At 43.9% G+C, this 24,445-nt stretch overlaps 1 protein-coding gene across 7 annotated transcripts in view; it reads right to left on the bottom strand.

Moving 5' to 3' along the window:
* PAPPA2 (pappalysin 2) overlaps positions 1-24,445 on the bottom strand; it is a 201,065-nt gene that overhangs the window by 110,269 nt on the left and 66,351 nt on the right. For all 7 annotated transcript variants that reach the window (XM_069981707.1, XM_069981709.1, XM_069981705.1 and 4 more), the window contains one exon: positions 6,638-7,688. In XM_069981707.1, the coding sequence (XP_069837808.1) occupies positions 6,638-7,688 (1,051 nt within the window). The remainder of the gene's footprint in view (positions 1-6,637; positions 7,689-24,445) is intronic.

The raw sequence follows: 24,445 nt of genomic DNA, 5'->3' as shown, positions 1-24,445 counted from the left end.
TAAAGGGACAGAGGGCCGAGCACCGCAACCGAGGTCTCATCACCATCCAGGGACAGACGGCCGAGCACCAGAACCGAGGTCTCATCACCATCCAGGGACAGACGGCCGAGCACTGGAATCAGGGTCTCCTCACCATCCAGAACACACTGGGAGAAAAAGATCAGTTTTCATCTACATCCCATGTCCTGAATATTAGGACCCCAAGATGGGAAGAACATCACTCGAAAAATACAATGAAGCCATTTCCAGTCAGGTTCGGGACCTTTCTGGATCAGCGGCTCAGATTAATGTGAAGGTCCGTCTTCCGAGCTCCTCTGCGGCCGGTCTTATTAGGAGATTGCATTAAGATGAATTATCATGCACACAACGTGTTTCCTCATAAAACCCTGAGGACCTTCTTGGCCCGGAAGCCACTTTAATGGACACAGGGATGGAGACACAGCTATTAGTTAGTGCTGAAAAGGGTTAATAAAGATAAAGAGCGTGTTCAGCATTTTACAGGTTACATATAATCTATGCTGCATAAAAAATTCATTGACTTTGTACAACAGATTGTTTCACCTATTCTGCATTGATTCACCAGTTGTATTGAGTTACTGTGTATATTACCTTCTGGAGCTGTATGCATAGTTCTGCTCATTGTTTTGGATATATCCTTAAAGGGGTATTCAAAAAAACCCTTTCACAGATATTTGTGTCCAGGATCGTGTTAGAGGGGTATTCTGGAGATTTATTTTTTTTATTTCTTTTATAAAATGTTATCATTTTGTAATAAAGATTTAATAAACAATTTTTTATGTATACTTTCATTGACTGGCAACTTAAGCTTAAGGCTATGTTCACACAACGTACTTTTTATGAAAAGAATGGCCATTGTTCACACAATGTATTAGACAATTGCCGTTGTTTCCTACAGCCATCGAAGTAATGATCATGTCAATTATTTCTTGACGTTGTCCAAAGATTGCAGTGCAATTTGCATTTAAAACAGCAGCCATTGTTTTGAGTGGCAAATAACTGCCGTTGTTTATACACCGTGTGAACATAGCCTTAAAGGAGCAGAATTGTAAATGCAGCTCCGGGAACAGGTCTGACATTCTGCACTGCAGTCTAAGATTGGGAGTGAGGAGAGGTAAGGTATCATGTGTTTGGGCAAGGGCTGCATGGACATCGCTAACAATGTCCATACAACCGGTATCGAGCCGTCTAATAAATCCAGTAAACGAGCGCCCATCTAGCAGATCAGCGCTCGTTTACTTAAATGATTGTGCCGAGACACTTGATTAAGAGGCTGGACCGGTCTCGAAACGTGTTGTGTCGCTGGCATAATTCTTTTAATAAATTTTATGATATTTAATATCACTATTACCCTTCGGACCTGCGCCTGTTTTACTCGCCTTGGAGTGGAGGAGGATACTGACTGTCTCTGTTCTGTTCGGTTCCTTGTCTTTTCCTGTCCCTGTTCTGTTCAGCTCCTTTTCTGTTTCTGTTCCTGTCTCTGTCTCTGTTCTTTTCTGTCTCTGTCTCTGTTTCTGTTCTGTTCGGCTCCTTTTCTTTTCCTGTCCCTGTTCTATTCTGTTCGGCTCCTTTTCTTTTCCTTTCCTGTTCTCTTCTGTTCGGCTCCTTTTCTTTTCCTGTCTCTGTCTCTGTTCTGTCTCTGTTCTGTTTCTGTTCTGTTCGGCTCCTTTTCTGTTCCTGTCTCTGTCTCTGTTCTGTTTCTGTTCTGTTCGGCTCCTTTTCTTTTCCTGTCCCTGTTCTGTTCTGTTTCTGTTCTGTTCGGCTCCTTTTCTTTTCCTGTCCCTGTTCTGTTCTGTTTCTGTTCTGTTCGGCTCCTTTTCTTTTCCTGTCCCTGTTCTGTTCTGTTCGGCTCCTTTTCTTTTCCTGTCCCTGTTCTGTTCTGTTCGGCTCCTTTTCTTTTCCTGTCCCTGTTCTGTTCGGCTCCTTTTCTTTTCCTTTCCTGTTCTCTTCTGTTCGGCTCCTTTTCTTTTCCTGTCCCTGTTCTGTTTTGTTCGGCTCCTTTTCTTTTCCTGTCTCTGTTCTGTTCTGTTCTGTTCGGCTCCTTTTCTGTTTCTTTTCCTGTCTCTGTTCTTTTCTGTTCCTGTTTTTGTTTTTGCTTTTAAAGTGTTTGACCTAGAAAACCTGCATCTGATATGGAAGCCGTTGTTGTGCAGACCACATTTTTCCTTTTGTGGACGGGATCGGGTGTTCAGACCATTATTCTAGCACATTCCTCCCATTGTGTTACATAACGTTTAGCTATTTCTCGTCTTCACGTTACAACATAATAACATATTACACATTACAATGGCCTTCGGCCTAATGACGGGTTTGGGGCACCTCATTTCTTTTACGGCTTAGGATTCTGGATTCTTGGTTGCATCTCAGGGGCTTTGCCAGGTGAGGTGGCTCCAGGAGGTCTGCTGTGGATTTGAGGGTCAGGAGAGCTGGAGGGGTCCTAGAATCTGCTCAGATATTCATTACTCTTTTTACTTCACAGAATTCCTCTGGATCCTGGTTTTTGCTCCTTCCAGGGAATTGTAAGAAAGATTGCCGGGATGGAACCCAAACCCTAATCCTACCACAACCCTACGGAGCGCGGAGCAGACTTCCCGGAGCCACCTCTGCCAGCCTGGCAAACCGAGCACCAGATGCCGAGCTGTGACATTACCGGATTGTGGCCTCGTAACGCAGAGATGAGATTTCACGTCCTCAAACAAAGGAAACATCTGATATTAGCATAGCTGTTCTTTAAATCAATTCAGCTCGGAGTTCTTTAGTTACACGGATTCCGCCTCTGCTCTATCGCTAGAATATTATTAATTCATGTCTGTAGGAAAGAGTTTTAGTTTTAATTATATCCATAAAATATTGGAAGTTCTTTTTCTGCAGATTGTACAAATGTAAAAGGGGAAAATCGCAGTTTAACTGTTCACAATTCCTGCAGATTCCTCCCATTTACCACGACTTCCAATGATATAATTGCTTAAAGGGGAACTCCTATCTGACCTGCTCTACCTTATGCACAGAGTGGGGGATAACATGCTGATCTGTGGGATCCAACCACTGGGACCTGATCATGAGAACAGAAATAGAACGACCCCCGGAATAACTGTCCGGCGCGGTGTCCTACGGTTGGAGCTTCATTCAGTCGGACATTTCAAAGGCCGAACCCGGAAACGTGCGTCAGTCCTATAGAAAATGAGAGACGTGCCGACTGCGCATGGGCGATCTGTTCTCATCAATCCCACTTGTAATTTGCCATTGTTCCCTGGACCAGGAGGGGGACGGGGAGTTTAATTTTGGGACTTTGATCACAAGAACAGGGACAAAAATGTGCCCAGCCAGTGCTCCCTCTGTTCTCTATGGGGACATTATGGAAATCTTTAGCTGTGTTAAAGGGGTAGTTCCTCCAACAACAACAAAAAAATCTTTCAAATCAACTGGTGCCAGAGATTTGTTATTTACTTCTATTTAAAAACCTCCAGATTTCCAGTACTTATCAGCTGCTGTATGTCCTGCAGGAAGTGGTGTAACCTCTCCAGTCTGACACAGTGCTCTCTGCTGCCACCTCTGTCCATGTCAGGAACTGTCCAGAACAGCAGCAAATCCCCATAGAAAACCTCTCCTGCTCTGGACAGTTCCTGACATGGACAGAGGTGGCAGCAGAGAGCAGAGCACTGTGTCAGACTGGAGAGAATACACCACTTCCTGCAGGGCATACAGCAGCTGATAAGTACTGGAAGTCTGGAGATTTTTAAATAGAAGTAAATTACAAGTCTCTGGCACCAGGTGATTTGAAAGAAAAAAGTTTGGTGAACAACCCCTTTAAGGCTTGATATAAGTCGGGTCTGTGGTGAAAGTGACGGCCAAATTTCAAATTGAGTTGCAAAGATCAGAGTCCGAGGAATTCTGCTGATTTTCTGGACGTCTTTATTAAGACCCATTGCTGACTTCTCGATCAATATTTATTCTATTGCCAGGGACTAAAATATGAACCAATCAATGAGTTGCCGTCCGGTTGTGTTGCCGCACTCATTCCGAGTCCGGGGCCTCATTGTTATTCAAAACTTGTTGAATTCTCTGCAATTGGCTGGAAAACTCTCGCTGACTTGATTAATTTATTTCTTGGTTCAGCTGAATTAATAAATGCCTTAAATTTAATAAATGGGAAAAGTCAGTGAAATCGCATCCGGCAAAGAAAAAACCCAAAGCGTCAGCATATTTGTCAAATAGTGCATATTCATTTCATGCAAGATTGAGATTCGGGTAAAATATGTGGAAATTAGCAATTCAAATTGTTTGTTTATATCTCTTTTTATGTGTCTATGTTAATCTTTATTTGTATGGCAGGAACAATGAGCGGGTGCGTTACCGACGCAACGTATCAGGACGCCGCCGCGCTCTCATACAGGCGGGGGGGGGGGGGGCGACCTCACCGGGGCAAAGTACTCCTCGGCTTTATAAGTCTTATTGTTATGGGGCGCAGGATTGTAACCATGTGGCATCATTAGATCGTCTCTTATTATATAAAATAACAAATAGTTTCCTCTCAGAAACAAGTGAAATGTTTCATCAACTTCAAAAATTAAAAGAGAAAAGAAAGAAATCCAGGAACTAAAAAGCCAAAGGGGAGTTTTGTCTAATGGGGTTGTTCACGAAAAAATTCAGAGGTGGCAGCAGAGAGCACTGTGCCAGACCGGAAAGAATACACCACTTCCTGCAGGACATACAGCAGCTGATAAGTATGGCAACACTTAAAAGTCATTTGAAAAAAAAAATCTTTTTTGGTGAACTACCCCTTTACTATCATTTCTAAGGTTTTGATCAGTAGGGGGTCTTGATAAACCCAATGGGAAGAAGCACTCAGCTAGGCGCTTCTTCTCCCAGCCGGGACAGATACCAAACCCTTTCTATAGAATGTGCAGCAAGATGATGACGGGAAAGAGCTCGGCTTAGCTTCCCATTCCTTCTAGTGATCGCTGGGGGTCTCAGCAATTAGATTTCTGCCAATCAAAATCTTGGAGTCGGTGGAGACTCATCCTGCAACCAGTTTCAGTACATTCTCTTGCCCTTTGCTTGCGTCCCGGCACCGTGGCTGCAGCTTCACGGCGCTCTCTGAGCTTTTCTAGTTCACTTTTAAACCTATTTAATTACTATTTAACTTACATAGGCGCAAAAATCAAGTGAATTAATAACTAATCAATGAGTTAGTAACCTGCCAACCAACCAACCAACCAACCAACCACACCTCAACCTGCGGACATCTGTGACGCTCCAGAGAGTGTCCCCCAACCGGTAACATCTGCATCTCCAGCTATACAAATCGTTGTCCTCTAGCGACACCAGAAATATCATTATGTTACTAGAAGTTGGTGCAAACCATATACAGTATATCAGTATATAACATCATCATATGCAGAAGTGTCTCACACCAGCTACAAATGGATGGAGACCGCTGCTACAGGGAAGGGAATAACTACAAGAAAGAACCGAGCTTAGATTTATAGTGCAGATGTCTAGGGGAATTTCTAGAAGGTTCTTGACATGGACTCTTCATGATAAAACATCACAGGTGCCTGGTTTAGGGGATGTAGATGTTGTTGCAGTTCCTTAATTCTATATACACCTTTATTTTACAGTTATCCTCACAAATGTTACATTAAAAGAGGCCTTCTCAGAGGATATCCACTTTTGGGACCTAAATCTTGTGGTTAGGGCCTCACAAGTAGACCCAAGGGCCCCTGGAGGCCCAAACACCTTAGTTTCCATAGATGTTAGTGGTGGTTGTGGAGCAGCGTAACACCACAAGCCATATCGTTTGCTTACAGTAACAGCTTAGCCCGGCCCCAGCCTTGTCTAGCTACCCCCATTAAAGGGGAGATGCGCAAACTGCGTTAATCGGCCAGTTCACAAGTTCTTAACTCTCCATCTGCAACTAAAATGAAGAAGCTGGGGAGCTGGGATCATCTATCAGACACTTATACATATATAGACGGGAATACCTCTTTAAACGCAAACTCTCAGCAGGTGAAAGGAATCTAACCTGCTGATATGTCCCTATGGCACAGGAGGCGCCAAGGAGGAAGGTATGTCTCATAACATATCTCTTATAGGATGTCTCTCATGGGATGTCTCTTACGGGATGTCTCTCATGGGATGTCTCTCATGGGATGTCTCTTACGGGATGTCTCTCATGGGATGTCTCTTACGGGATGTCTCTCATGGGATGTCTCTCATGGGATGTCTCTCATGGGATGTCTCTTACGGGATGTCTCTCATGGGATGTCTCTTACCTTCCTCCTCTGCCCCATTCCCGTGCAGTCAGTGGTTTTCTCCACAGTCCAGTGAGACCCTTAGGATCACTGCCCGCCCCCATAGTGCCGATCCGGCTCATGTCCGGCCAGCCCACTCCATCCCAGGCCACTATGGGGGCAGGCATTGCTTCTGACGGTTTCACCGGAGCCGGTGCCGAGGAGGAAGATAAGAGACATAGCTTCCTCCTTCGCATCTCCTGAGACATAGCAGATGAGATTCCTCTGCTAATACTGTAGTTCCCCTTTAAGTAAACATTTGTCCCACTAAATTCAAATGATGTCAACATAAACCAATCACATAAGAGTAGAGAATGATCCCTTACCTTCCCCGTGCGTCAGGATCAAAGCATGTCTTTGTACTATTTCCCGATTCTTTGTTCGGACAACAGTCTCCATCATCATAGTCATCCCTTGCTGTGTTGCATTCCAGGTGGCACACCCCATCACCCTTCTTACTGGAACTACAAGGCCTGAAGAAACCACAGTCTCCACCGTCATAGCCAGTAAGGGGGTGCTTACATTCAGAGTCACATTGATCATTGCCAACTCGGCCTGGTTCACATCCAGACAACACTACTCGATTTCGTAAGCTGGAATTATGAATCTCTACGACATTAAGTTGCCAATGGATGCCGTGCGGACTGTACGCATTGGACAAGGCCTCATGCTGTCTCTGAATCTGTTCAGTGCTTACCAATGGTCTGGAGCCATCATCTTCACACACATTTACCACCCGGTAATGGACTACTTTTTCCCATTTTACTTCTGGCCTGCTGTACCCGCTAGTCACATCAGGTAAATCACAAAGCGTTCGACCACAAGGAGGGAGTGAAATAGTAGAGATGGTTTCCATCTCTGGCATCAGCCCTGGTATCACTTCTGGATGAACTCCATCTTTATATAGACTCCAGATATGACTGGACAGAATTGAGTGAGTGAGTGGTAAGGTCGGAGAAGATCTTCTTAGGGCTTCCCATCGTAACTGACGGTGAGTCCTAACCTCCGACCACAGGCGTATGGAGAAAAGGTGACCCCGATAGTAGTTACCGGGTTCTGAGTTGTCTCCTCCAAGCATAAGAGATCTACATAAAGAAATAAAGGGACTATGGAGAGGACCCAATTGACCTTTGGCCCTAGAAACCTGAGCTCCGTCAATGTAGAGCAAAACTTGTTGTCCATTATAGGTGGCAGCGATATGTGTCCAGATGCCGGGCTGGTATCGATGTGGAGACATCAAGACTGTGGCACTCTGAGAGCGGTCAGTCCGAAGGGAAAAGTAGAAACGTGCATCTCTTTTTTCTTCTGCTACGGCTGGGCGAATCCCGATGGACCAACCGCGGTCACTGGCCACGTGGGAGCAATTGTCAAACATGCCTGGGGGGAAATACAAGAGAGAACGTGAAAGGGACGTCATCTCCTACGTGTATTATCCTAGTTAAATACTAAAACAGCTGTATTACTTATCTGTATTTCTGTTTGGATATATTATAGAAGATTTGTGTCATTGTGATGATGGATGACCGGCGAGTGGTGGTCAGTAACATAACTTGATTTTAAAAATTCCCTCCCTTTAAGGTTTAAAGAAGAAATCCGGACAGACCTATTTTTTTAACAAGTGGCGGGAAAGGATAAAGGAAATAACATGCTCTTACCTCCCTGGCTCCAATGCTGGTGACCCCACACTGCTGCTCCAGTCCCTGGGTCCCCGGACGTTTTCTGGTCCGGTGGGGATCTGTGTCAGGATGTGTCAGGTCCACTCAGCCAAGGCGGAACCCCACTACAACCGCTGACTGGCTGAGCAGACCTCCGTGCAGAAGGCGGAGCGTGCCCGGGGACCACCTGGAATTCCCAGATTCAGCCTAGGTAATAGTCTAGGTAATAGGCTGAATCCCGGAATTCCATGCGGTCCCCAGGCACGCTCCGCCTTCCCCACAGACCATGAAGACATCAGCAATCTAATGCGGCAGGTTCGGGAATGTTCAAGTTTGATCAAACCTTGGATTTAGATTTAGACTCTAGACCTGACACGTCACAATCCAAGTCCCACTCAGACCAGGAAGTAGCCGGGGACTGGAGCATTGGTGTGCAGAGACCGGAGCATTGGTGTGCAGAGACCGGAGCATTGGTGTGCAGGGACCGGAGCATTGGTGTGCAGAGACCGGAGCATTGGTGTGCAGAGACCGGAGCATTGGTGTGCAGGGACCGGAGCATTGGTGTGCAGGGAACGGAGCATTGGTGTGCAGGGACCGGAGCATTGGTGTGCAGGGACCGGAGCATTGGTGTGCAGGGACGGGAGCATTGGTGTGCAGAGACCGGAGCATTGGTGTGCAGAGACCGGAGCATTGGTGTGCAGAGACCGGAGCATTGGTGTGCAGAGACCGGAGCATTGGTGTGCAGGGACCGGAGCATTGGTGTGCAGGGACCGAAGCATTGGTGTGCAGGGACCGGAGCATTGGGGTGCAGGGACCGGAGCATTGGGGTGCAGGGACCGGAGCATTAGTGTGCAGGGACCGGAGCATTGGTGTGCAGGGACCGGAGCATTGGTGTGCAGGGACCGGAGCATTGGTGTACAGGGACTGGAGCATTGGTGTGCAGAGACCGGAGCATTGGTGTGCAGAGACCGGAGCATTGGTGTGCAGAGACCGGAGCATTGGTGTGCAGAGACCGGAGCATTGGTATGCAGGGACCGGAGCATTGGTGTGCAGGGACCGGAGCATTGGTGTGCAGGGGTGTATTCTCTCCAGTCTTTCAGTACTTACCAGCTGCTGTATGTCCTGCAGGAAGTGGTGTATTCTCTCCAGTCTGACACAGTGCTCTCTGCTGCCACCTCTGTCCATGTCAGGAACTGTACAGAGCAGGAGAGGATTTCTATGGGGATTTGCTGCTGCTCTAGACAGTTCCTGACATGGACAGAGGTGGCAGCAGAGAGCACTGTGTCAGACTGGAGAGAATACACCACTTCCTGCAGGGCATACAGCAGCTGATAAGTACTGGAAGACTGTGGAGAATACACCCCTTCCTGCAGGACATACAGCAGCTGATAAGTACTGGAAGACTGGAGATTTTTAAATGGAATTCTTTACAAATCTATATAATTTTCTAATACCAGTTGATTAGAAAGAAAAAGAAACCATCAGAGTACCCCCTTAAATCAGACTACCCCTTTAAGTAATAACATATCCTAGTGATAAGATAAAAATACCCCTTTAAATCTATTACTCGTCGTGATAAAGCAAAATCACCTTCAACCCATGTGAGAGCCAGGAAGAGATGGCAGGGTAATAAAGCCAATTTGAGTTTTGTCCCAATGACTGCAGAAAAAGATCTCGTCAGTGTGAATTAGGATTATGGTGAAGTCGCAGGTAGTCTCCGGGATTCATAGTATCATTAGTTTCTCAAGGACCTAATCAACACATTGTAAAAAGTGCATTTCCCAATTAACATAAAAAAACCTATTTCAATCTGCTGATTTTGATAAACATTTTCCCAGCGAGTCAAAACCGCCTGACAATTGACTTTACAAAAGGCATTTTTCAATTCTTCCCTCTATAATTAAAGCAGAAGCAGAAGTTTTCACAACCTTAGGGCAGCAGACAAGTGCAATCCACAAATAAAGTGGGAGAAAGGTAAGAGGCACCTGAAATATTTATCCGCTTGTAGAGGATGATGTATTAGAACTTCACATCCGCGCCTGACACCTAAAAGGCTATTGCATATTTTAATACCCACTTACATCCTTATGACGCCTGCCGAGAGTTCATCGTGACTTCCAGTGCTGGATGTAGATAGAGATGTACGTGGATAAACAGCTCCATAGATGCTGGATGTTACAGTGTAGACTGTATTCATTTATATCTAAGTCTAATGTATATCTAAGTCTAATTTATATCTAAGTCTAATGTATATCTAAGTCTAATGTATATCTAAGTCTAATTTACAACTAAGTCTAATCTATATCTAAGTCTAATTTATATCTAAGTCTAATGTATATCTAAGTCTAATTTATATCTAAGTTTAATTTATATCTAAGTCTAATTTACAACTAAGACTAATTATCTAATTCTAATGTTTATCTAATGGTGCGTTTACAAAGACAGATTTATCTGACAGGTCCTTAAAGCCAAAGCCAGGAACAGACTATAAACAGGGAACATTTCATAAAGGAAAGACTGAGATTTCCTCTCTTTTGAAATCCATTCCTGGCTTTGGCTTAAAAAATCTGTCTGAAAAATCTGTCTTTGTTAATGTACCATTAGTCTAATTTATATCTAAATCTAATGTATATCTAAGTCTAATGGATATCTAAGTCTAATTTCCCAGATAGTAAAGATGCTGAACTGTTCAGATATGGCAACATTTTCCGAACCCGAACACTTGGTATTTGACTCTTGGCGCCTGAAGAAGTTGGATGGTGCCCTAGGCAGTCCTGGAAAACATTGATACAGCCTATAGCCTATGGCTTCAACCATGTTTTTTAGTCATCTAACTTCTCCAGGCGCCAGGGGTCAAATACCGATAATTCAGGTTCGGTAACTCTGCTCAACACTAATAAAGATGACTACAGCTTGCCCTGGAGACACTTTCCACAGCTCATCCCCCCCCCCCCCCCCCCCCCCCCACTGTCTGGACTTTAACATGCCCAATGCCTCAGTTCACACACCTGCCCTATTTAAAATGACCCTGTCTTTTGGTAAGAAACACATCACTAAGACGTGTAAAAAAATTTTTATTGGTTGCATTTTGATCGATCACACCCAACCTATCATTAGAAGGAGCTAGGAGAAGAGTACGGCTGTGTGCTTCACTCCCCGGCTGAGATCTCTGTACATCTGTAAGAAACACTTACGGAATAGGTATGGGCAAACCCCTTATTGCCCAACTCATAACTACTCAAACAATATTTTTGAAGTGCACTGGGACTGAATTTTATAAGGGAAAAAAAAATTGCAAATAATGTGAACAGACCGAGCCCAATACGTGCTGTGGGCTCCTCACATCTATGCACTAGGACACATTATGGATGGGTAAGAGTAGTGTAGTGTCTGCAAATGGTCCCGGTCTATGAGGGTCCCAGCAGCCCCTGTTCCTAATATACACAGTCCAGGAAGGACAGGACGCACCAGTCATCCTCTCACTCTTGGGAAACACGACCCTTTGCGTGCCAATTTACTAAATGGATATTCCATGCAGAGTGGTAAATCGCCGGGTCACAGGAGCTTCCCTCCACCATTACCTGGTCATTACTCGCTGCGTCTCCACCACCGCTACCAGTCCTCTTTAATTATACGAGAACATTAGCATTTTTTACAGACATTCATGTAAAGCTGCAGAATTCTCCACTAATCTTTAATGACACGAACAGCTAAAACCCGATCATTGCCGAGAAATTATTAAAACTAATAAAGCTAATCTGAGGATGATACATTTTGTAGCTGAGTAGAAGAACATCACCTTCCTACCAATTACTTGTTTTTTTCACTTAAGTACAGTACGAGCTATTACCACTGAATCTTTAATGTACAAGGTGTTAGAGAGTGGATGGGCAGCAGCGGACGCCGCCGGCACAACCGCTCTACAACACGGATTCACTTATTATCTGCAGGTTATTCCAGAGGTACAGGACTGCGGATCTATGGGAACCTCGATATAACTGGGCCCACCAGCCAATATTCAAGTGGACCCAGATTCTGATACTATAATGGGCCACAAGGTCACGTAGAGGACAGACCACTTGGAGGTGACCTTTGACACCTTTGCCACCCCGGGGTTTTTTTTCCATTCCCCACTCTCTTTCTGTCTGCAACCTCCTCTACTGTTGTTGCTCATCCGGCCTGTAGGGTGCTACTTAAAGGGAAACTATCAGCAGGTTAGAGGAACCTAACCTGCTAATATGTCCCTATTGCACAGAAGATGCTGAGGAGGAAGCTGTGTCTCTTATAGTATGTCCCTTATACTATGTCTCTTATACTATGTCTCTTATAGTGTGTCTCTTATTGTGTGTCTCTTATAGTGTGTCTCTTATAGTATGTCCCTTATAGTATCTCTTATAGTATGTCTCTTATAGTATGTCTCTTATACTGTGTCTCTTATAGCATGTCCCTTATAGTATGTCCCTTATAGTATGTCTCTTATAGTATGTCCCTTATAGTATGTCTCTTATAGTGTGTCTCTTATAGTGTGTCTCTTATTGTGTGTCTCTTATAGTGTGTCTCTTATTGTGTGTCTCTTATTGTGTGTCTCTTATAGTGTGTCTCTTATTGTGTGTCTCTTATAGTGTGTCTCTTATAGTGTGTCTCTTATTGTGTGTCTCTTATAGTATGTCTCTTATAGTACGTCCCTTATAGGATGTCTATTATAGTATGTCTCTTATAGCGTGTCTCTTATAGTATGTCTCTTATAGTGTGTCTCTTATAGTGTGTCTCTTATAGCGTGTCTCTTATAGCGTATCTCTTATAGTGTGTCTCTTATTGTGTGTCTCTTATTGTGTGTCTTTTATAGTGTGTCTCTTATAGTGTGTCTCTTATAGTATGTCTCTTATTGTGTGTCTCTTATAGTGTGTCCCTTATAGCATGTCTCTTATAGCGTGTCTCTTATAGCGTATCTCTTATAGTGTGTCTCTTATTGTGTGTCTCTTATTGTGTGTCTCTTATAGTGTGTCTCTTATAGTATGTCTCTTATTGTGTGTCTCTTATAGTATGTCTCTTATAGTGTGTCTCTTATAGGGTGTCCCTTATAGTGTGTCTCTTATAGTATGTCTCTTATAGTACGTCCCTTATAGTGTGTCTCTTATAGGATGTCTCTTATAGTACGTCTCTTGCCTTCTTCCTCTGTTCCGGTGCAGTTAGTCATGTTTTCCATGGTCCGGTAAGACCAATAGGAGCACTGCCCGCCCCCATAGCGCCAATCTACCCCCAGCTGGCCGACCCCTTTCTAATGATAATGAATGGAGCGGGATGCCCAGGGGTGGGACAGAGCATCTCTATGGGGGCGGGTAGTGCTCCTTACAGTCTACTCTAGTAACAGAATAGTATTCTGTGAAGCTGATCTGAAATCCTGTGTATGGTGCCGCTCAGCTCCATGTCTGCCTGACCGTTCTGTACCGTATTAACGTGATGTGCTTGACCTAAACCATTGATCCTGAATCTGTCCTATCTGCTTACTGCTGACCATACTGTCTTACTGTCTTCCCACAACCTACGCTTGGACCTTGACTTCCCTTTGCCTGACCCCTTGCTGCCCTACACTAGTGTTTTCTGATCCATTGGGCCAACCACTCTATGGACGCAACATGGTGTTCAGAGTCCACATCCAGAGTGAAAAGCTACAGGGTATTTAGAGTCCGCTCCAAAATTTAAGTGAAAACCAGTTGGGTAGCACAGCAAGTCCACACCTGTTATATCACAGCAAATTCACACCTGTTGTAACACAAGACAACGATTAGCTAATGATCGACTCTTCTGCTGACCATTGTCTCTATTTTGCCGATTATCTTTCCAGAATACCCCTCTAAGTCTTTCCAAAATATTCTTCTAAGTCTTTCTAGAATATCCCTCTAAGTCTTTCCAGAATATTCTTCTAAGTCTTTCTAGAATATCCCTCTAAGTCTTTCCAGAATACCCCTCTAAGTCTTTCTAGAATACCCCTCTAAGTCTTTCCAGAATATCCCTCTAAGTCTTTCCAGAATATCCCTCTAAGTCTTTCCAGAATATCCCTCTAAGTCTTTCTAGAATACCCCTCTAAGTCTTTCCAGAATATCCCTCTAAGTCTTTCCAGAATATCCCTCTAAGTCTTTCTAGAATACCCCTCTAAGTCTTTCCAGAATACCCCGCTAAGTCTTTCCAGAATATCCCTCTAAGTCTTTCCAGAATACCCCTCTAAGTCTTTCCAGAACACCCCTCTAAGTCTTTCTAGAATATCCCTCTAAGTCTTTCCAGAATACCCATCTAAGTCTTTCTAGAATACCCCTCTAAGTCTTTCAAGAACATCCCTCTAAGTCTTTCCAGAATACCTCGCTAAGTCTTTCCAGAATACCCCTAAGTCTTTCCAGAATATCCCTCTAAGTCTTTCCAGAATATCCCTCTAAGTCTTTCTAGAATACCCCTCTAGGTCTTTCTAGAATACCCCTCTAAGTCTTTCCAGAATATCCCTCTAAGTCTTTCAAGAACATCCCTCTAAGTCTTTCCAGAATATCCCTCTAAGTCTTTCCAGAATATCCCTCTAAGTCTTTCTAGAATATCCCTCTAAGTCTTTCTAGAATACCCCTCTAAGTCTTTCCAGAATATCCCTCTAAGTCTTTCTAGAATACCCCTCTAAGTCTTTCTAGAATATCTATCACTCTACCTATCCTATCGTCAGCCTCATAGGTTTCGTTTTATGGACAGATCATAACAATTTAAATGGATTTAGAAACAAGAAGCTATTACCGTTTTAGTCCAACTTTTTGCGTTAGTCATTCATCGTGGACTCGTGTTTCGGGTCAGTACTTTTTAAAACAAAGTCAAAGCCAAGTAAGAAGAGAGCAGATGGGATGAGGAGAGCTGCCTAACGTTGCGGTGGCCATGTTGGGCACGTTTGCCCCTTATAATGATACGGCAGCTGGAACCAGAAATCTCAGATTTGGACCAGGTAGCAGATTTCCACTGACTTGATCTCCATTGCGTGTTCCTTGGCCGGTCAAGGTGGCTTCTAATTTCCCTCTGTCAGTAGTAGTTTAGATGCAGCAATCCCACCATGGAGGCCTGATTCTCGCACTTTCCTCTGAGGATACGATGTTGAGATGTGTTTGCTGCTTGAACTCAATTTCAGAATTCCAAGAATTTCCTTGGCTTCTAATCCAACTTGCGGTTACCAGTTGTTTTCTGAGGCTGGTCACTCGGAATAAACCTACCTTGTAGAGCACAGCTAACTCCTTGCTATGGCAATCCTCCGGAGGAGTTTCCTCAACATAGTTTTGGCTGCACTTGAAGACGCTCTGAACCCCTTACTGAACATAATAAAGAAGACCAACTTTCTTGACCCCATAACCCCCGCAGCACCGCTCCTGTTCCTCATCACGGGGCTCCTAAATGTCCTGAGTTTCAGTTTTGTCACAACCTCAAAGGAACCACCCGCTCAGCCAGTCAGTGACTGCAGCTCTGTCCCACCACTTATTGGTCAGGACCATGACGTCACCGGACTGGGAGCTTCAGGAGGAGGAACAGGTGACGCTTCACTGCGGGGGATGTGTAGGACTTCTTTATTATTTCCTTCCTGTGCACCCCTGGATTTTCACTGCTGCCTGGAGCACCCACTTTACTTTTTAAGGAAATTAAAAGGATTATAAGTTATAATTTTTTTCAAATTTTCTATAAAAACTTCAAAAAACAGATTTTTTTCTAGGGTCTTCAGAACTGAACTTTGTTTTTTCACAATAAAATTTTGTTTTAGCCCCAGAGGAGTAGCTAGGATTCACGGGGCCCCATAGCAATTGTAAAGGCCCCCCCTTCCCCTACACACAACAAATAAAATCTCATGTGGCCAGAGGCAGAATGCTACCTGCAGCTACAAGAGATTGGCAGAGCAGAGAGCCAATGGCTGCTTGCTATGACGGTCCACTGTTTTTACCTATAAGGGCCCATTAGGAGCCACTATGGTTACACAGGTGCAGGAGCGGACTACCTTCTGCTAAACCCCTTATGTACTGCAGTGTGTAAGTGACCCAGTGTTCAGCATACAGAGAGATATCTGCAGGCGAGAGCAGAGGTCACGGGTTATCAGAGCAGTGAAGCAGAGATCTCCTTGTATTCTGCTTGTTAACCCTTTTTTGTGTTGCAGCATGTAAGTAAACATTGGGTCACTTACACACTGCAATACATAAGGGGTTAAGCAAAAGGAGACAGGATAGCTCTTACCTTCTCCCCCGGGCCCCCCCTCCTGCACAGGCCCCATAGCTGTTGCTTACCTGTAACTATGGTAGCTACGCCACTGTTTAGCCCCATTTTCATTTTTCATTTTCATAAGATAAAACACATAATTTGTTGTGCACTCTCTCCCACATATGAGGTCATAAACTGGTATCAGAATGCTGTTTGGTACGTTAGACTTTTTTTGGTGCAGGTTTTGCAGGAATGATTTTTGCTGCATTAGTAGGGTCCCTAAGGAACGCTCCCTTAGGACACTACAACCCTTAGGTAATTCCTGTAGGGTGAAGGAAGGACATAACCCTCATGGTTTTTAGCCCTGAGCCATCAAAAAATTACAAATTTTAACTCCCACTTTTTTTCTTTATCAAAATAAGCAATTTACATCAAAATGTATTATGTCATCAGATGTCTGAAAGAATAAATCAATTATTTTTTGTTTTGATCTCTATAGCACAAATTCCACAAAATACAAATAGTTTTCACATTCATTTCCATGGGGTGCAAAAGCCCCCCACCCCCCCTCCATCCTCCATTCAAGTTTAACTCACATTATTTAAGGTATTATTTTAATTTTATTTAGCATGGGGTCAGCTGGTCAGGAATCCCGACTTTCCCATCTAGATCAGCCCTGGCTGTTGCACCCACTCCTCCCCCACCATCTCAGTACAAACAGTTTCACAGTCGCTCTCTATTGCGTAGGTCGATTTTTAAGTTCATATTTATCCGTTTGAATAGGTATTTAGTATGATCCCTGTCTATAGCTCTATAGTTACAGTCTATGGCTCTATAGTTACAGTCTATAGCTCTATAGTTACAGTCTATGGCTCTATAGTTACAGTCTATGGCTCTATAGTTACAGTCTATGGCTCTATAGTTACAGTCTATAGCTCTATAGTTACAGTCTATGGCTCTATAGTTACAGTCTATAGCTCTATAGTTACAGTCTACAGCTCTATAGTTACAGTCTATGGCTCTATAGTTACAGTCTATAGCTCTATAGTTACAGTCTATGGCTCTATAGTTACAGTCTATGGCTCTATAGTTACAGTCTATGGCTCTATAGTTACAGTCTATGGCTCTATAGTTACAGTCTATAGCTCTATAGTTATAGTCTATGGCTCTATAGTTATAGTCTATAGCTCTATAGTTACAGTCTATAGCTCTATAGTTACAGTCTATGGCTCTATAGTTACAGTCTATAGCTCTATAGTTACAGTCTATAGTTCTATAGTTATAGTCTATAGCTCTATAGTTACAGTCTATAGCTCTATAGTTACAGTCTACAGCTCTATAGTTACAGTCTATAGCTCTATAGTTACAGTCTACAGCTCTATAGTTACAGTCTATGGCTCTATAGTTACAGTCTATGGCTCTATAGTTACAGTCTATGGCTGGGTTCACACTATGTATATTTCAGGCTGTATTTGGTCCTCATGTCAGGTCCTCATAGCAACCAAAACCAGGAGTGGATTGAAAACCCAGAAAGGATCTGTTCACACAATGTTGAAATTGAGTGGATGGCCGCCATATAACGGTAAATAACTTCCATTATTTCAATATAACAGCCGTTGTTTTAAAATAACAGCAAATATTTGTCATTAAATGACGGCCATCCACTCAATTACAACATTATGTGAACATAGCCTTTCTGTGTTTTCAATCCACTCCTTGTTTTGGTTGCTATACAGCCTCAAACATACAGCCTCAAATATACGTAGTGTGAACCCAGCCTATAGCTGTATATTTACAGTCAATGGTTCTATAGTTATAGTCTATAGCTCTATAGTTACAGTCTATAGCTCTATAGTTACAGTCTATAGCTCTATAGTTACAGTCTATGGCTCTATAGTTACAGTCTATAGCTGTATATTTACAGTCAATGGTTCTATAGTTACAGTCTATAGCTCTATAGTTACAGTCTATGGCTCTATAGTTACAGTCAATGGTTCTATAATTAAAGTCTATTGTTCTATAGTTTTAGTCTATGGTTCTGTGGCTCTATAGTTATTGTCTATTGCCCTATAGTTATATTCTATTGTTCTATAGTTTTAGTCTATGGTTCTGTAGCTTTATAGTTATTGTCTATTGCCCTATAGTTATATTCTATTGGTCTATAGTTATAGTCTATGGTTCTGTAGCTCTATAGTTATAGTCGATGCTTTGCCTGGATCAGGTGTCGCCAGTATACTGTAGTTCTCTGAGTATTACATGGCCGGGTGTCTGCAGTACAGAGACTGTGTAGTTGCGGCTATGGAGGAGACGGCCATTATCCCCCTCCACCTGGGGCAGCATCAGCTCACATTGTGATTTCCATTAATCTGTTGATTTACTGTGAAGCGCGGTTTTTGTGGTTATTCAGCGCATCACATATGGCCATAATACAAAGTGCGTATCTTACAGGCCTGATGGAAAATCCTGAGCCCTAATACCTATTACACAGAAGTCACAGCTCCTCTAAAACTGATGAGAAGCAGCAGAAACCCTGAAAACACAGAAAAGCAGAAAGAGTTACAATGCTGCCCCCTGCAGGTCATGTGAGGAAGAGCAGCATCGCCTATTGATGAGCCTGGAGAACAGGTTAGACAATGACAAATATTATTGCCTGCACAATGAAAGTCAGAATATGTCAGAATCTGCAAGAGCTTCCCCCAAATGTCCACTTCTCCAGGCCAAGAAGCCCACAGGGCCCGGCTGGCAGCGGCTCCAATGTGATGTCTTAACAAGCCAGGGACCTGTGTCAATTTCCATGCATACTTAGAACTGGTGAAAAGGTCATAGCAAAGCAATAAATATCAGCGGCCCAGAATAGTGGCCGAGCTTCATTACGGCCTCCATCAGCTTCTCTTTCATTAAAAGAAAAATTCCAATTTCTGAAAAATAATAATTTCTCTGAGCTAAATCTTTGAAGCAATAATTCCCTCTAGTGGTCAAAGTCGGGTACTGCTCTAAAAGGAAAGGGTTAAACGGCTAGAAACTGCGCTAAAAAGCCGAGAAGGTTCTCAGAGCTGTAGATATGTGAGATAGCGATTATAGTCGGCTGCTTCCCAGTCTCATATGGCTGATAACAGAGAACAACAGACTGCACAGAGCTGCACAGAAAATCCGCTGATGTTGTATGTTTAGTGCTGGTTTAGTTCTATGCGTAGGTGACTATTAGAGATGAGCAAATCTACAGAGATTGGTGTAACAGCCATTGGAGTTAATTCTACATATATATGTATAGGTTATCGACTGAAAAGGAATTTCCAAAAATCTGAGCAAATTTGATTGAATTCACAACCATAAAGGGATGTATTGTGTTATATACAATATTTTTTGCTACAGGAGGAGACAGTATTACTATATGGAGGGCACAGAAGGGGACATTATTACTATATGGAGCAGGGGATCTTACATGCAGGGGACATTATTACTATATGGGAGTACAGCAGGGGACATTATTACTATATGGGGGCACAGCAGAGCAGGAGGCATTATTACTACATAGGGGCATACCAGGAGACATTATTACTATATGAAGGACATAGAAGGAGGCTTTATTACTATATGGAGGCACAGCAGGGACATTTTTACTATATGGAGGGCATACCAGGAGACATTATTACTATATGGAGGGCACAGCAGAAGGCATTATTACTATATGGGGCACAGCAGGGACATTTTTACTATATGGAGGGCACAGCAGGAGACATTATTACTATATGGGGGCACAGTAGGGGACATTATTACTATATGGAGGCCCAGCAGGGGGCATTATTTCTATATGGGGGGCACAGCAGGGGACATTATTACTATATGGACGGCACAGCAGGGGACATTATTACTATATGGACGGCACAGCAGGGGACATTATTACTTTATGGGGGCAAAACAGGGGGCATTACTACTATATGGGGCACAGCAGGAGGCATTATTACTATATGAGGGAACAGCAGGAGACATTATTACTATATGGAGGGCACAGCAGGGGGCATTATTACTATATGTAGGCACAGCAGGAGGCATTATTGCTATATGAGGGCACAGCAGGAGACATTATTACTATATGGAGGCATTGCAGGAGACATTACTATATGGAGGCACAGCAGGAGGCATTATTACTATATGTAGGGCACAGCGGGGGGTATTATTACTATATGTAGGCACAGCAGGAGGCATTATTGCTATATGAGGGCACAGCAGGAGACATTATTACTATTACTATATGGAGGCATTGCAGGAGACATTATTACTATATGGAGGCACAGCAGGAGGCATTATTACTATATGGAGGGCATAGCAGGGAGCATTATTACTATTTGGGGCACAGCAGGGGGCATTACTACTATATGGGGGCACAGCAGGAGACATTGTTACTATATGGAGGCACAGCAGGAGACATTATTACAATATGGGGGCACAGCAGGGGACATTATTACTATATGGGAGCACAGCAGGGCACATTATTACTATATGAGGCACAGCAGGGACATTGTTACTATATGGGAGGCACAGAAGGAGGCATTATTACTATATGGAGGACACAGCAGGAGACATTATTACTATATGGAGGCACAGCAGGGAACATTATTACTATATGGAGGACACAGAAGGAGACATTATTATTTTATGGAGGACACAGCAGGGGACATTATTACTATATGGAGGCACAGCAGGGGGCATAATTACTATATGGAGGCACAGCAGGAGGCATTATTACTATATGGAGGCACAGCAGGAGGCATTATTCCTATATGGGGAAACACAGGGATATTGTTAATGTATGGGGTACAAATGGACATTATTACTATAAGGGAGCACAGCAGGAGACATTATTACTATATGGAGGGCACAGCAGGAGTCATTATTACTATGTTGGGGCACAGCAGGGGACATTATTACTATATGGGGAGCACAACAGAAGACATTACTGTATGGGGGTACAGAGGGCATTTATACTATATGGGGGCACAGCAGGAAGCATTATTACTATCAGAACAGAAATACATCTTTCATGGTACAGTTATTGTGCCACAACTACTTCTATGTCAAGGTGGCACTTCCCTAAAGAAGTCACAAAATATCTCAGAAGACTATGTGAAGAATTAGGTAAAGGGGTGAGAGGCCCCAGCACTTAATGTTGACCTAGCCCCTTACTCCACCATGTGTCCTATCTAGTTACCCTGCACTTTCTGCACTACTATCTGCACTTTGCACAGAACAGGTGATAACAGAACAATGAAGCTTTATATGAATAAAGCTTTAATGTACTGAGACCCTCCCCCCCCTTAGACACATCCCCACTAGTTTAACTGCAATAGGGAGGAGTGGTGCCTTGGGTCATATGTTCCTACAACTGGTGGAGGTCTCAGCCTTCAAATCTCCACTTTTGTAACATTTGTCACTTTATGTGGATAGCCCTGAAAGGTTTATATGATTCTTCAACAAGAGACTAAAGAACCCGGCAGGGGACTAATCACTGGGACCACAAGAGAGGAGAAAAGCTGTCCCTGTTTAATCCCAGTGGCTGGTAAAGAGCCGGCCATATCAGAGCTAAACACATTGAAATAAAAGGAAGTCATTGAACTAGGTGGATAGTGTTCAGTGGAGAAGCCCAACTGTTTGGGTTCAGGATAACCCGGCTAGTCATAAGTTGGGGCTGCAACATGGCAAGGGGGGTATTAAAAGTAGGAAACCCCTCTGTGAATCGCTGAGGTCTGAGAAGTTCTGCTCTCTGGTATAAACTTCCCTTCTGTCCAGTGTGTCCATTGCTTCTCATTCTTACATCCTAGGAAACCATTTATTCCCCACAAATTATTCATTTTCTAACTAGAAAAACATTAAATCAAACAGTAGAAACAAGAAAAAGTTGGAGTAGTTTCCCTCCGTTTAGCGCTACCTGAGACCGGCACCTCAGTCCACCTTATTTTCGGATCACCGCGGCTGTCAACATTCTCTGTTTCCATATGCGTCTGTCCAAGAATACTGAAAAGTCATCCAACTTTTTCATGTAATTTTGGCAAATCCCAGCCGAGTCAACAGACGTGCAATATTACTAGACAAATATTGGGCTTCTGCTCCAAAAGTTTCTGTTGTAAAGTAAAATTAGAATTTTGTGTAAAAGACGCAGATCGCTCCAGTTCGAGTGCACTTGTTGCCAACCCACAGCCGGCCTCATTTATGAGAATTGAGGCTACAGATCCATAACTTGGTTCAGGTGCCACGCTTAATAAAGGAGCCAGTAGAAAGTTTTAGGGCCCATGGCACATATACATGTCAGATCAACCCTAGGTGTCATATTTAGGTCTCTTGGCTGCCCTAGTTTTAGGATTTGCCTAGTTTTAGGTAGACAAGGTCATATTAGTCAGTGTTTTTGGATGTCCTCTGAAGCGCTAAGGCTTGTGGACCACAGGGTAATATTTACAGGGCCGGAGGATTTTATAACAGCGAGCAGGACTGGTTGGGTCATGTTAGGTCAGCTTTCTATGTAGAGAAGTCCAGCGGAGATCATAAAGCTAAAAGAGTACATTAAGTCTGGTCAAAAATCAAACGATTGGTGGGGTGGTCATTGTGATGGTCTGTGTGCTGGATGTTAACCATGATGACAAAGAGAACATTGAGCCCTGGTTGGGTTACTAGCAGTGGAAACAAAACAGAGAGTTTAGGAACTAGAGAGGTCTCATTATCTGTTGCTCTAGGTGAGGCCTCTTTATGTATCTGTAGATCTATGCCATCCATTAAACCATTCAGTTTTCCTTCTAGAATAATGCACAATTGCTGGAAAAACCTCTACCACCCTAGCAGAGCCTGGCCGGTAGTTGTCTCTCCTGACCTCCCCATATTCAAGAACATCCGGCAGGGAAAAACATTCATGGAACTTCTATAAGGTGAATCCTAACCCAACAGCTCTGGTGACAACTTATCCCTCCAGGGAGTGAAAACCCAACATACTCAACCCTTCTCTTAACTAACATCATCTCTCGGTGGAAAGGTAATAAAGGGGAAGCCCAGGGTCTGACTTTATTTCAAAACATCCGGGGAGGAGGTGGCTGAACATAACACTATGCACCTACCTCCCCGGCTCCAGAACTGGGATCTGCTGTCCCCCACTCCGGTTCCCGGTCCCCAAGCCGCTTCCTGGCCTGAGCGGGGACCTGGGTCGTGATGTGTCAGTGACGCTCAGCTGCCGGGGATGGACCCCACTCAGACCAGAAAGCAGCCGGGGGGACCAGGAACCTGGAACAGCAGACCCCAGCGCTGGAGCCGGGGAGGTAGGTGCATAGTGTTATGTTCAGCCACCTCCATGTCCAACACCGGAGTATTCGTTACATGCTCCAGGTGATACCTCCATGTTGTATTGTTTAATGCCATAACTATCCTCACAACTAAAACTACCATTTATTACAAACAAGATTCAATATCCAGATGGTAGTATGTAGGTGGCAGCTCTGCTGTGCTACCATCACCACAGGGCGTTATCCAGTGACCACGGCAGAAACATCTATTAAAGTCCTACCTAAAGCTCAGCTGGTGCACATTGTTACACTGATACTTTACCTAGATGTTCTTTAAGGCCACTCTGACTACAGAACACATGGGTGGAAGCCTACACCATCACCGTAAGGCACCACAGAAGACTCCTGTCTATTGCTGAACTCCACATTACTGGTGGTGATGCACATAGGACTGTATGTACAACTGCTCATTGTACAGAGCCGGTTGTGAGTGCACACCACTCACGTAAGTCTGCTGGGAGCTACATCTTAACCATTTAGGTGCTCCCCCCAGGGATCAACCACTGCAGAGTCCACAATCCTACCAATCCTCTGCTGGGCTTCTGAACACTATTGGGATCAGTACTGAGCAATGTTTGAGAGAGAACGGTTGGATTGCTGGTTGTACATGTGCAGTGCACTCTCTCTATTCGTAGGGCAGTTTTTTGTGATTCTCATGATTGGTGGTGAATAGAGGTGAGTGAACCAAACTTCACAAACCAAGATTTGTTACGAACGTTGCAAAAGGTTTGGTTCGTCACAGAGCCAAGTTTTTTGCAAATTGTGTAAAGATGCTTACCTGTCCATGCTCCCCCAGTGTCCTCCTACGGGTCTCCGGTGCCCCCACTAATCCCAGCCTCCCCCACCCCCTTCATCCAATCACTGACCGAGACGGGACAGCACTGTGGCTAGTAATTGGCTGAGCAGGCTTTTAGTGATTGGCTGAGCAGGCTGTTGGTGATTGGCTGAGCAGGCT

This window comes from Dendropsophus ebraccatus, chromosome 8, assembly GCF_027789765.1.
Source record: "Dendropsophus ebraccatus isolate aDenEbr1 chromosome 8, aDenEbr1.pat, whole genome shotgun sequence".
NCBI classification, from domain to species: domain Eukaryota; kingdom Metazoa; phylum Chordata; class Amphibia; order Anura; family Hylidae; genus Dendropsophus; species Dendropsophus ebraccatus.
Note: the sequence above shows the minus strand (reverse complement) of the source record. Positions and strands in the feature narration are given on the sequence as shown.